We start from the raw sequence: 14,120 nt of genomic DNA on the forward strand, positions 1-14,120 counted from the left end.
CAAGCCCCTACTAGGTGCCAGCCACTGGAAAAACAGCAGTAACTCAGATAACTGGGCTCCACTCTCATGGAGCGGCCATTCTAGCTAGAAAGATAAGTGATAAATAAGATCATTTTTCAAACTGGTTTTTACTATCATTAAAATAGAAGCTTAGTTAGTGCTTCCCTGGTGGCTCAGATGGTAAAGCGTCTGCCTACCATGCCAGAGACCTGGGTTCAATCCCTGGGTCATGAAGATCTCCTGGAGAAGGAAATGGCAACCTACTCCAGTATACTTGCCTGGAGAATCCCATGGACAGAGGAGCCTGGTAGGCTACAGTCCATGGCGTCGCAAAGAGTCGGACACAACTGAGCAACTTCACTTCTCACTTTTGGTTAGCATTACTGAGCAGTGGGGGAAGGAGGAAGGAGTGAGAAATAAATTTAAGCTGGTCACAACACTGTAAATCAACTACACTTCAATAAAATTTTAAAAATAAAATGACCAAAAAAGTTAAGCTGGAACCTGAATGAAAAAGCAGCCTGATACATGAAGCTCTAGACAACAAATGTGTGGATAAAGCCAGTGAGGCCAGGCAGTGACTGATTCAGAGGAGAAATCACTTTACGGGGCTAAAACTGGAGTCACTCTGCTCTTATGATCTCAATTCCCTTTACCCAGTGGTGATTCAGGGCCAGACTGGGGGCCTGAGCAAGCCTGGACCCTGGATTTGGTACCTCAGTCTCAGGTGATAGAGCTACATGGGCACAGCCATTGATTTGTCCCACTTTTTTTTCCTGTTAATACACTGACCTACATCTGGTTGCTTTTCAAATATTAAGCTATTCTTGCTTGGTTTTGGTGACAGTCTGCATTTACCAAGCTCTTACAGCATCCATCTTATAGAACTGTCACAACAGCCCTAATGAGGTGCAACATTTGGCCCCACTCTGAAGATGAGGAAAGTGAACCCTTGGATGGATTTACTGCCCATGGCCACAAGTGTAGAAAACATTAGAGCTAGCATTTGGAAGCAGGCAGGAAGTAGAACTGGACTAAGTTTCTTATCCAGGATACTAGAAAGCACCACCCCCCCGGTAACCAGCCAGCAGTGTTGACAACAGCATCCCATCCCTCTCTACTTCTCTGTATGTCTCCCTACCCCCACCCCCATATCAAGTCCCAAATCAGTTTCTACTCCTGTCTCTCTTCTGATCTTCTGCACTGGTAGATCAGCCATGAAATCTACAACAGCTTCCAACTGCTGTGAGAAGCTGACCTCTTAGGCCTCCTCCCCAACTTTATCCTGTGTTGCTCTCACTCTTATCTGGTTATGCTCCAGTTACCCTTGCTTTCTCAATTTAAAATTGTACAAATTGTTCCTGAGATCTAGAACACTCTCTTCTGTGCATGCAAACACTTCTACTCATCCTACACTAATATTACTGATAGCAAGCACTTTGTGCCAGACACTGTTTCAAATATTTTATACAACAACCCTCTGAAGTTGGTACTATTATTATCACGTCACAGATCAGGAAATGGAGGCAAAAAGATGAAGTAACCTGCCCAAGACAGCATAGCCAGTAAGTGATGGAGTTTGATTTACACCCAGGCCACCTGGCTCCACAATCCTTGCTCTTAACCACTACACTAACACCAATTCCCAAGTTACTTTGTGTGACGTCCTCCAGCGTGGATTCATAACAATTGCTTTCTCTCATCCCACCCCCTTTGTTTGATCTCTCAGCAAGTTCTGTCAGTTCTACTTTCAAAACATATCCAGAATCTAACCTCTCCTCTCCATGTCCACTGCTGCCACCACCATTGCTGGCTTGGACTACTGTGGTGGCCTCCTCACTGCTTTCGCCCTTGCTTTCTTCCCCAAGCCTGTCCTCCCAGTACTCAGAGGATCCTGTTACAATCCAAGGCAGCCCACGGCCCTGCTCTGCTCAGACCCGTGCTCCATCTCTCTCAGAGAAAAAGTCAAAGTCCTCCCTGTGGCCAAGGTGGCCCTATAGGACCAGGCTCTATCACCTCTCAGAACTCACCTCCTGCCACTTGCCCCCTTGCTCACTCTGTTACAGCTGCATTGACCTTCTTGCTGTTCCTCACACACACCAAGCAAGCTCCCACCTCAGGGCCTTTGTGTGTGCTTGCTTTTTCCTTCTGCCTCTAGTTCTCTTCCAGATGCCAAGAAAAGGCAAGGCTGAGATATTTGGCTGGTAAGGAAATGTGTCCTCATTCAATTCAGATGTTTGCTACTTACATAGATAGCAGAAGCGAGAAGAGCCACAGATGCCAGCTCATGTCCCTTGTACAGGGTAACACAGAAACAAAAAAGGGGCCAGATGACTGCAGCATGAGTGTAGGACATTGTGGTGCCAAGAAGATAGTGCATGCTAAGCAGTTCTATAACCTTAAATCAGGGGAGGGAAAGAACAGAAAGCCGCATACCTCATCAGAACCTTGGAAGAGGAGAAACCGTCTCATGGCAGCCTCCTTGGTAGACAGCAAGGTTAGTGAGAAATGGCCTTGTAGCTTCTTGTGCTCTGTGTTCCGAGGATCACAGGGCGTTCTGCCAATACTTAGATGAGCTTGCCTACGTGGCCTATGTGGAGACGTGCTAAGCAGTCAGAGTGCCATGCAGAACCATTCCCCTACCATTCTCCAATTTTGTCTCTAATGTAAGGTCACTTCCTCTGGGTCACCTTCCCTAAAACATCTTGTGTAAGACCCCATCACTCTTCATTCCCTCTGCTTTATTCTCAACACTAGCCACTTTCTAACATTACGTCACGTACGAACTTATTACTTTATTATCCATAGGCCCTAATATGTGATTCCTAAGCAAAGAAATTTGTCATAGCTGTTGCTGTGTTCCTACAATTAGTATCTGGCACACATAATAAACACTTGCCAAAATTTACTGACTATACCTAACTACCAGACACTGGTAGGTGTTTCCCATGTCTGGACTCATTCACTGGGGATAATCCCCATCTTTCCACTGAGAAGACAGGTTTCTAAGAGGTCCTGGGTTTTGAAAGAAGGCAGGAAGAACCTGTGGTGCTAGGCAAAGGAATGGTCCACCCACCAGGAGAAGCCAGAGGGGTCCTGAGAGCTGGGATTGGGGAAGGGGAGCAGGAAGGGGTTCCAGGACCGGTAGCTTGTGTTTTTTGCTATTTTTGGCTGTGATGCATGGCACGCAGGATCTTAGTTCTCCAATGAGGGATCAAATCTGTGCCCCCTGCAGTGGAAGTGCAGAGCCCTTACTTTACTTTAAGTAAGTGCAGAGCCCAATGGACTACCAGGGAACTCCCTAGGACCGGTATCTGGAAAATATTAATGTCAGATGTAAAGAAATAGAAGCTAGCATTTCAGGGTTTCTTGAGGCCCTTGGAATAGAGATGACTAACTATTCAGAAGGCTTTGGGGAACAGGGCAGGCCAACAGAAAATAGCTAACTAAATAGATGACTAAAAGTCATCCACTTCCCACACCAATGTGAAGGTCTTACAAACCACACCACTCAGTTTTCTTTTGAACTTTTTATTATGGAAAATCTCAAACTCACAATGCATTGATTTAATGTACTTCCACGTACCTATCACCCAGTTTCCACAATTTTAAACACACTGCATTTTCTAAACTGAAGGTTCCATAAGCATTTGAGTGGTTTGAAGCCAACGGTCTTTGTTAAAATACAACAAACTAGGAAACATGAGGGCATTTTGCACATTTAATTCATTAAAACTTTCTTCCACTTAAATATTTAAGACAAATGGCTGGACTGTATTCCCCCCTCTCCAAAATGTACTTTTTAAATGCAAAATGTACTTTTTAGACGCAAAGTTTAAAATAGAGACTGCAAGTTCTGTGCTTGAACAACTATTAAGTAGAAAGAGTAAAGAAAACTTCCTGAGTTTTACTTTAAGGAAGCTTGAAATTGAATTTAGAACAGCATATTAGAAATCTTTATGCAGAACATGCTACAGACTGTTTTCAATTTAGAAGCCTTAACATTGTGCTTTCAATGGTATATTATTAAAATCCACATCCCATAGACTCTAGTGTAGTTCTCCATAACCAAACGCTAGTATTTCTGCAGTATATTGTATGCATATTCACACTGAATGGGAAAAACAAAGATTATGAAAACCTTCAGATCTTGTCACAAATTTTGAGAAAAAAACCTTCTGTTTTTTAGATCTCTGAGCACTTTGATTATAAGGGATCATGGCTCCTTAGCCTGGAGAAGTGCAGTAGGTAGAAGAGGAATGCAAATATGCAGGAACTGTGCATGTTTTGTCTCTTTTTAAAAGCAGGAGGGAGGAACACTGCACAGTTATCTAATCAATATGCTTTCTAACATACCTTAAGTATTTATAGCAACTTATTTTTAAAACCTTTTAAAAAGTATTTGACTGCCCCAGGTCTTACTTGCAGCATGTGGAATCTTTAGTTTCGGCATGTGGATTCAAATGAGATATACCCATTTGAATGCAGAGTTCCAAAGAATAGCAAGGAGAGATAAGAAAGCCTTCCTCAGTGATCAGTGCAAAGAAATAGAGGAAAACAACAGAATGGGAAAGACTAGAGATCTCTTCAAGAAAATTAGAGATAACCAAGGGAACATTTCATGCAAAGATGGGCTCAATAAAGGGCAGAAATGATATGGATGTAACAGAAGCAGAAGATATTAAGAAGAAGTGGCAAGAATACACAGAAGAACTGTACAAAAAAGATCTTCATTGGTGGGATCACTCACCTAGAGCCAGACATCCTGGAACATGAAGTCAAGTGGGCCTTAGGAAGCATCACTATGAACAAAGCTAGTGGAGGTGATGGAATTCCAGTTGAGCTATTTCAAATCCTAAAAGATAATGCTGTGAAAGTGCTGCACTCAATATGCCAGCAAATTTGGAAAACTCAGCAGTGGCCCCAGGACTGGAAAAGGTCAGTTTTCATTCCAATCCCAAAGAAAGGCAATGCCAAAGAATGCTCAAACTACCACACATTTGCCCTCATCTCACACGCTAGTAATGCTCAAAATTTTCCAAGCCAGGCTTCAGCAACATGTGAACCATGAACTTCCAGATGTTCAAGCTGGTTTTAGAAAAGGCAGAGGAAATAGAGATCAAATTGCCAACATCTGCTGGATCACAGAAAAAGCAAGAGAGTTCCAGAAAAATATCTGTTACTACTTTATTGACTATGCCAAAGTCTTTGACTGTGTGGATCACAACAAACTGTGGAAAATTCTGACAGAGATGGGAATACCAGACCACCTGACCCGCATCTTGAGAAATCTGTATGCAGGTCAGGAAGCAACAGTTAGAACTGGACATGGAACAACAGACTGGTTCCAAATAGGAAAAGGAGTACGTCAAGGCTGTATATAGTCACCCTACTTACTTAACTTACAAGCAAAGTACATCATGAGAAACGCTGGGCTGGATGAAGCACAAGCAAGCACAAGATTGCCAGGAGAAATACCAATAACCTCAGATATGCAGATGACACCATCCTTATGGCAGAAATTGAAGAACTAAAGAGCCTCTTGATGAAAGTGAAAGAGGAGAGTGAAAAAGTTGGCTTAAAGCTTAACATTCAGAAAACTAAAATCATGGCATCTGGTCCCAAAAGCATCTGGCAGGCTTTTATTTTGGGGGGCTCCAGAATCATTGCAGATGGTGACTGCAGGCATGAAATTAAAAGATGCTTACTCCTTGGAAGGAAAGTTATGGCCAACCTAGACAGCATATTAAAAGGGAGAGACATTACTTTGCCAACGAAGGTCTGTCTAGTCAAAGCTATGGTTTTTCCAGTGGTCATGTATGGATGTGAGAGTTGGACTATAAAGAAAGCTGAGCACAGAATTGATGCTTTTGAACTGTGGTGTTGAAGAAGACTCTTGAGAGTCCCTTGGACTGCAAGGATATCCAACCAGTCCATTCTAAAGATCAGTCCTGGGCATTCATTGGAAGGACGGATGTTGAAGCTGAAACTCCAATACTTTGGCTACATGATGCAAAGAGCTGACTCATTTGAAAAGATCCTGATGCTGGGAAAGATTGAGGGCATGAGAAGGGGACAGCAGTGGATGAGATGGTTAGATGGCATCACCAACTCAATGGACAAGAGTTTGAGTAAACTCTGGGAGTTGGTGATGGACAGGGGAGCCTGGTGTTCTGCAGTCCATGGGGTTGCAGAGTTGGACAGGAATGAACTGAACTGACCCGGGATGGAACACAGGCCTCGGGAGTCTTAGCCTCTGGACCACCAGGAAAGTCCCTATAAAAGGTGTTTTGAGTTTCTTACACCCCCAAAACCAGAATGTAGGGAAGGTGTAGGGTTATTACCACAGACCTACTCTTCTCTAAGTATGTCACCTCCAGTACCACTCAGTGAGGTCGATAGTACTATTCCCACTTTGGAGACACAGAACCTGAGGCACATAAAACTAAGCTAGGAAGCAGGGTCAGTGACTTCCATGTGGGGTGAGGGGAAAGGTTTGGGATTTCTTCTGGACGTCAAAATGGGCAGGGGGTGGGTATCTGTGAAAATGTTTCTGTCAAAATTTGTGGAGAGGGTAGGCATGATCCAGGGCTTGAAAATACAAATACTTGTAGACCAAGGGTCTGGTCTTCACAGGTTCTCAAAGCACCTTTAAATGTGAGTTCAAGCCTCAGTGGGTTCTTGGGAAACATGCACACTAGTGAGATTCTGGTGAAACTGAAGAGGACTAATAAGCTTTTAATAAGGGTTTTGAGTCTCACATCTATAAATTGTATTGTTGAGTGATACAGTGTCAAAGAAAACTGTCTCCTAGGCCCCTTTCCTTAAAGCAAGTAAATCAGAGACTGGGCAAGACTGGATTACTCCAAGTGTATGCTCAGTTGTGTCTGGTTCTCTGCAACCCTATGGACTGTAGTCCACCAGACTCCTCCGTCCATGATTCTCCAGGCAATACTGGAGTGGGTAGCCATTTCCTCAAGGGGATCTTTCCAACCCAGGGCCGCCTGGGAAGTCCAACACTCCTACACAGCACCTCAGGAAAGGCTATTTATAGTTTTTACATCACTTAGGGGATCATTCTGTTGTAGAAACTTTGTGGTTACCAGACCCTGTTTCAGGCCACACTGGGAAGACACTATACTTCCTGAGACTTAGGGGGCAGAAGTGCTCCCCACCCTAGGCAGTAACAGTGGGCCTCCTGCCAGATCCCACTGCCTTAACTTCCTGGAGCCCAGCACAGAATGCCCAGTATTCAACTGGTAAGGAGTAGCTGTAAGGCCCCTTTATCTGGTCCAGACAGGTCTCAGAAATTCCCAAGTCTCCATCCACCCAGCAAAGCAAATCCATGGCTGAGAGAAATGGTCCTGGGCACTGTCCCAGCTAGCTGGGAGGTAGAAGAGACAGGTCATCAGTACTGCAACTTTCACAGTACAGTGACCCATGTGGTGTCAGCTTGGATTGCTGTTTATTAACACCACTGAAATAAGTAGAAAGCAGCAGAGCCTGGGTTTGAACCCTGAAATCAGAATCCAGAGGCTGTGCTCCTAGAATCCTGTTTTCAAATCAGGCTTGTCCTATCTCACACCAAGATGAGTTTACTATACCTGCGTCCACCCCCATTATTTCAGGAGGAGCAGTTGGGACCACTATGACAGAATTTAGTCTCCCATTCTCAGTACAATCTCCTAAGGAAGGCACCTAAGATGCTCGGAGGAGACAGGGAGATCAAAACTCCAGCAGCCTTCCCAAAGCTGACACTGAGATCATCACAATGGGACCAAGAGATCACGTCAGGAAACCCAATTCCAGCCACAAGAGAGTTTCACTGAGATTCCCCACCCTTCCCACAGGCCTGATGCATGTATACCCAAAGCAATCCCAAACCCAACCAAACTTTGAACTCAAGGTCTCTACCCTTTTGGCAGTCCTTGCCCACCTAACTGTATCCTTTTCTCAAAATCTCCCTCTTGGCCTTCCCCTTTGTAGTAAGCCTCTATACCTTAATTTGAGCAAGTAAAAAGCACTTCAATATCGATTTGTTTTCAGGTTTCATCTTTTTAATCAACTCAGTGAAGGACATCCTAAACACTACATGAAACAACAGGATTTTTTTCTTCCAGTTTAAAAAAAATGACATACACAAGTATTTCTTAGAAACTTCTATATAATCAAGGCAGAGATCTTGAGTAAAAAACATCTATGAGTTATCATGCTCTTTATTTCTTACAGTTGGAAACCGCTTCCTAATCAGGATTCAACGTTGTATACAGTTTTTAAAAATGTTTCTAGATACATATTAGTAAAAGAATCTGGCCAAACATTTCTTGTCAGAATAATCCTAAGAGTTGGAACTAAAAAAAAAGAAAAAAAAAACTGGTAAAAAAGGAAGAAATACTCAGACTCTACAAATATCTTCAGACTTTGTCTTTAAATGGGAGAAAAATTTTAAAACAAACAAAACAAACATGGAGCTTTCTGAAAGATCTTTAATAAGGTACCTTGGGAACTCAATTAAAAAAAAAAGAAAACCAGGTTGGTTTAACTATTACAGATGTTTCAGTGCAGCTCCAAAAGTCTTTATAAATACAGTCATTTGGAGAGGTGGTCCTGGTCCTGGATCAGATTATTCCTTGTGTTTCTGAGAACAGTAAGAAGGGGAAGAATTGTGATGTTGGGAATACGCTGCTACTGCTAAGTCACTTCAGTCGTGTCCGACTCTGTGCGACCCCATGGACTGCAGCCTACCAGGCTCCTCCATCCATGGGATTTTCCAGGCAAGAGTATTGGAGTGGGTTGCCAGTGCCTTCTCCGGGGAATATGCTAACATGCTTAATTCCCGGGGTTGACGAGGATGCTGAAAGGCTGGAAACCCCTCCATCTCTTACATGCTCAACAGGAGTAGATGATTATAGACAAACAGGTGGCCCCCCACCCCTACTTCCATCAAAGCAGGCTAGCCTTAACAGGCACCTGAAAGCAAGAGAGGCCTAGGAATGGTTGTCAGGTGGGCCTGTTGAGGTATGCACATACAGGAAGAAAGTGAGAGGAACAGGGAAGACTGGTGGACAGAGGTCTCTTAAATGGCAACATAGAAGCCTCACTTACGTTAGGTGTGCATACCTTATCTCAGTTGTCATAATTGTCCCTGTAATTTCCCCCTGAGTAGCGGTCATAACCACCCTGGCTTCTGGGAAAAAAACATACATAGTAGTATCACAGGAATGTATTATATATTCTGCAGTATTACTAAACACCATGGTAAGTTAAACACGAGTATCAAGTAAAACTCACTCATATGGTGTATAATATACCATATTAAATATTACCACCATACATAATCAAGACAGTACAATAAACATGTCACCATCTACCGCACATTGCAATTACATGACCTAACAAATTATTTACCAATGTTATACTTAACCCAGAATATTGCTTCCTACTTGCTTTATAACTTCATTACAATTTGCAAACACTATTAGCACCACAGCAAGGTATGTATGAATACTCAGGCAACTGAGCTTTTTATATTTTTGAGCAAAAAAACTGAGTTAAAAAAAATTTTTTTAAGTTTATTCATTCATTTCCCTGTGCTGGGTCTTAGTTGCTACACACAGCATTTTCAATCTTTGTTGTGGCACGTGGTGTGGCATGTTGAGTCTAGTGCCCTGACCAGGGATTGATCCCAGGTCCCCTACATCGGGAGTACAGAGTCTTAGCCACCGGATCACCAGATAAATCCCTAAGATGAGTTCTTAGCGAGAGGGAAGAAGCACCAGCATACCCTAACCCCTTGGCTACCCACCTGCCACCATAGTCTCTGGACCTTCCATATCCATATCCGTATCCAAATCCATATGCTCCAGGTCGATTGTCGTACCTGCCACTTCCATAGCCCTGGTCCCCACCACCTACAATAGGGAAAAAATATTCTGAATGGCAATTGTCTAGACATAGAATGCTAATAGGCAACTCTCCTCCGCACCCCATGATCAAACTTACCAAGTAACTTACCTCTAGGGTAGCCACGACCACGTTCATAGCTCCCAAAGGCACCCCCTCGTGATCCCCGGGCTGACTTGCCAGCGTGGTCTACACGGATCTGACGACCATCCAGAGACTAGGTGTGGGGAGACACAAGGATGGATGGGTTGGTGGTCAAACAGGGCAGGGGTGAGGTAGGAGTGGGCTGGGCAAGTGGGCGAAAGAGCCCAGAAATTCCTGCTGGGCACCAGGTTCTGGGTGCCATATTCCAGAACAAGCTCCGTTGACCCAAATGGTTTTATCTGGAGCTACAGAATCCCACAGAATTACCTGAATCCACCATGTTTCCCCTGCTACTACTTACATCTTGACCGAACTCAGGTTGAATTCTCCTCCCCACTCCTCTAAGCTGCCCGACTATTAGGGCTAGACAGACACCTCTCTTGGTCTGAGGCTTCAGAGTCCATCCCAGAAGACTCACGAGGTCCTCTCCGGGCCAGGCCCGCAGGTCTGCAGACTCTACTACCTAAGCCCAGAGCAGGTCAACCATCCACAGGTGGCTTCTCGGCCTCATGCAGGACCAGTCGTCGCCTCCCAGGCAGCCCGGCTCTGTCTGCCGCTGCCCTCCACCCCCTAGAACAGAAGGCAGTCACGCTCCTGTGAGTGGGCACTGCGGGGCTTGGTGGCCGCGCTGCCCCAAGCAGACACAGAGGGAAAAACAGAATGGTCCAAGTGACAGATGGACGCAGGGCCCCTATGCAGGCAGGAGACCTCACCTCTCCATTCATGGCTCTCATGGCATTTGAGGCATGCTCCGGATTGGTGAAGGTGATGAAGCCAAAACCCCGGGATCGCTGAGTCTCCCGGTCCTTGACGACCACCACTGGGAAAGACAGGGGAAAGAGCTAAGAGGACAAGTAGTAAACGGTGTTAAGAATGAATCTTTATTCCACTAAAACTCAATGGAAACTTATTGGGTTCTTCAGTCTAAGGCCTAGGAACAAAGGCAGGAAAAGGGTAAGGCCTGGGGTTCTAACCTTTCTCTCCTGTTTCCTGAAATGCATGGGACCCAGACTTTCTTCCACAATCCCCCCATCACGCACCTGGCCCATTTCTCACCCTCAGAAATAGGTCCGAAGCTGCTGAAGTGGTCTTCCAGAGCTCGCTCATCAGTGTTGAAGTTGAGCCCTCCCACGAAGAGCTTCCCTTCTTCAGAAGACATGGCAGTAAATTCAAGTCCTGTGTTGAGGATATGGAGAATAGGAGAAACTGTAGAGATGGGAGAAAGAGGCTGGAGAAGTGAGAAAGGATGAAGGAAGAGAGAACAGAGGAGACAAAACAAGCAAAAAAAAAAAAAATACGGGGTAACCAAGCACAGACAAAGACCAAAAAGACAGAAACCTCCGGAGCCGGTGCCCACACAATATCCCCTACCCGACGCCCGTCATTTTGTACACCTGCGCATGCCCAAAAGAACCCTGAACAAGATGGCGGCGGTCACATGCAAAAAGAGCCCCCTCCCCCCATCCGCCTTCGCCGTCGCACGATCACGGCTGCCACCCACGCCGCCAGCCATTCCCGGCATTTCCTGCACTCAAATATAGCGCGCCAGCCTCGCACCAACCAAAAAGTGTCACCTCCAAGCACGGAACCCACCCGATCCAGTGAAGCCCAAGCCTATGTGTCAGAGGCCGTTACTTCTCACTCGCGCACCTCGCTCTCAACCGGCGCATCAAACGTCAGTGAGACGAGGAACAGCCGCTCCGCAAAAATATATGCTACTTACCTGCAAACTAACAATAACTCAAAAGAGATCCACCACGAAGGAGCCGAGACTGGGGAGATTGCCGCGCGGCAAGACGCTAATAAAGGGTACAGAGGGGCTACGTCACGGAACTTCCGCCATGCGTGCCGCCGTGCGCGCTCATTGGCTAAGGTCAGTAAGGCGGGGCGGGAGGAAGGGACAACAGCTTGAAGGGAGGGAGGAGCTGAGCACGATTCCGGAAAAGGAGTGGTTTGTGATGATGCAACCTAACATCACATCTGCCCAGCCATCTTCATCTCTTATGCTCTCACACCCGTTTCCGTCTCTGACATCACCCTTATCACCCTTGATGTCATTTCCCTCATTGATTCTGACGTCTTTCTCTAGGTTCCTTGAGGACATAATTACTGCCCCCTTTCACCTTCTAGTCCTCCGAGCTCATACCCCCTCCAGGGCCCGATGTTTTATCTCCCTACTGACCCTGACGGCATCACCATTCACAGTCCTTAACATCAGACATTCCTTCGTTTCTTAGCCCCTGACCCCGATCCCTGCATTTCCTCCTCTGCCCAACATCTTAGCCACCTGTTATGCAACTCCCCTGGCATCGTTTCTTCTCATTTATAACCTCAGCCCTTATCCTTAACTGACAACTTCCTGAAGCCAGTTTCTCGAATTCCCCACCAACAGACCACCTGAGGTGCCTTCTACAAAAGAGGATGCTTCAGTCTTCAAAAGGAGTAAATCCTGATCCAACAGAATGATTTCTGCTGTCACTCAGAGTTGCTGAACCCTTGATCCACGCAGAGGACTTTCACAATAAGTAAGGGACAGAGTGTCTGAGCCCACTGCCCACAATTTGTTCTTGTCCGCCTTCTGAGTGTCTGAGCTACCTTTACAATGAATGGATTTGACAGAATTTTTGTTTCTGAGCTCCCCATCAAAGAAGAATGGGTTAGTTACCCTCAGAGACTTGAAATATGTCATCCATAGAATGGACTCGTCCAGCCTGTTAAGGATCAGCACCCCAAATACAGAGTAGATCTGTTAACTTTTGGGATACAGTATGGTGAAAAAGTGAAAGTGTTACTAGTCTCTCAGTTGTGTCTGATTCTTTGCAATCTGATGGACTAGCTTGCCATGGGATTCTCCAGTCAAGAATACTGGAGTGGGTTGTCATTACCTTCTTCAGGGGATCTTCTCAACCTATGCGTTGAACCCAAGTCACTTGCACTGTAGGCAGATTCTTTACTGTCTGAGGCACCAGGGAAGCCCCCTTACAGAGGACAGTTAGAATAGATTTACCCTAATTCCTAAGAGCCCTGGGATTTTTCAGAATGCTCAATGAGCATTGTCTTCTTTCTTAAAGTTACCAGTTGCATTAGCCCCTAAAAGAGAGCCAGCTTGTCCTTAGAAACTTTCAAGTCAGTCATTGAATTCTCTAACAATGAAAGTACTAGGTGGGATCTTCTTTTGATATAAAGCTGTTGCATCTACCGTGGAAATCTGTTGTTTGGTGTAGCCACCTTTATTAGTTATTTTAACTAGATCTGGATAAGTTGCTGCCACTTCTACATTAGCACTTGTTACTTCAACTTGCGCTTTTAGGTTCTGGAGACAGTGTTTGTTAACACTCATGATCCAGCCTCTGCTAGATTCAGACTTTTCTTCTGCAGCTTCCTTCACCTCTCTCAGGCTTAACAGGACTGAAGAGAGTTACGGCCTTGTTATGGTTTAAGCTTTGGCTTAAGGGAATGTTGTGGGTGGTTTGATCCTCTATCCAAACCACTAAAACCTTCTCCATATCCACAGTCAGGCTGTTTCTCTTTCTTATCATTTATGTGTTCACTGGAGCATCACTTTTAATTTCTTTCAAGAACTTTCCCTTTGCATTCACAACTTCAGTAACTGGTTACAAGAGATCTACATTTCAACTTGCCTCAACTTCTGATGTGCCTTCCTCACTAAGTGTAATCATTTCTAGATTTTTATTTGAAGTGAGAGACTCTTCCTGTCACTTGAACACTTCGACGCAATTCTAAGTTTATCAAGTGGCATAATTTCAATATTATTATGTCTCAGGGAAAGAGAGGCCTGAGGAGAGGGAGAGGGACAGAAAGTAGGGCAGTTTGAACACACATTTGTCATTTAAGCTTGTCATCCTAGAGTCATGGATTATTGGTAACATCAAAGATCACTGATCATAGATCATCATAACAAATACGATAATAATGAAAAAGTTTGAAATATTGCAAAAATTACTGTAATGTGACACAGAGATAGGCAGTGAGCAAATGCTACTGCAAAAATGGTGCCAACAGACTTGCTGAATGCTGAGTTGCCCACAAACCTTCAATTTGTTAAAAAGAAA

General features: G+C 44.8%; 1 protein-coding gene and 1 long non-coding RNA gene across 9 annotated transcripts; one reads left to right on the forward strand and one right to left on the reverse strand.

Annotated features, from left to right (window-relative positions):
- Positions 1–8,035: 8,035 nt before the first annotated feature.
- On the reverse strand, positions 8,036–11,978 carry RBM3 (RNA binding motif protein 3). 8 transcript variants are annotated; one of them, XM_070290147.1, is made up of 7 exons: positions 11,771–11,978; positions 11,104–11,223; positions 10,761–10,867; positions 10,015–10,120; positions 9,806–9,911; positions 9,121–9,187; positions 8,036–8,351 (listed from the first exon to the last, which is right to left on the reverse strand). In XM_070290147.1, exons 2-6 carry the CDS (start codon positions 11,204–11,206, stop codon positions 9,127–9,129), a joined length of 483 nt encoding a protein of 160 aa, XP_070146248.1. In that variant the 5' UTR covers positions 11,207–11,223; positions 11,771–11,978; the 3' UTR covers positions 8,036–8,351; positions 9,121–9,126. The 8 variants fall into 8 exon arrangements, with proteins under 8 accessions (XP_070146248.1, XP_070146252.1, XP_070146253.1 ...); XM_070290151.1 differs by having other exon boundaries at positions 9,121–9,184; positions 11,771–11,923; XM_070290152.1 differs by having other exon boundaries at positions 9,121–9,184; positions 11,104–11,275; positions 11,771–11,897.
- On the forward strand, positions 11,465–12,844 carry LOC138930278 (uncharacterized). Its single transcript, XR_011446145.1, has 2 exons — positions 11,465–11,920; positions 12,440–12,844. It is a non-coding gene; the product is annotated as an uncharacterized lncRNA (long non-coding RNA).
- The last annotated feature ends 1,276 nt before the right edge of the window (positions 12,845–14,120 follow it).

The sequence above is a fragment of the Ovis canadensis genome, chromosome X (assembly GCF_042477335.2).
Source record: "Ovis canadensis isolate MfBH-ARS-UI-01 breed Bighorn chromosome X, ARS-UI_OviCan_v2, whole genome shotgun sequence".
In the NCBI taxonomy this organism is placed as follows: Eukaryota; Metazoa; Chordata; class Mammalia; order Artiodactyla; family Bovidae; genus Ovis; species Ovis canadensis.

Excerpts from the sequence above, each read along its gene's own strand:
- RBM3 (XM_070290147.1), bottom strand. The coding sequence starts at position 11,206 with ATGTCTTCTGAAGAAGGGAAGCTCTTCGTGGGAGGGCTCAACTTCAAC. Across the intron at positions 10,868-11,103 it reads CTTCGGACCTATTTCTGAGG|TGGTGGTCGTCAAGGACCGG; the intron begins GTGAGAAATGGG and ends TGTCTTTCCCAG. Across the intron at positions 9,912-10,014 it reads TGGTCGTGGCTACCCTAGAG|GTGGTGGGGACCAGGGCTAT; the intron begins GTAAGTTACTTG and ends TCCCTATTGTAG.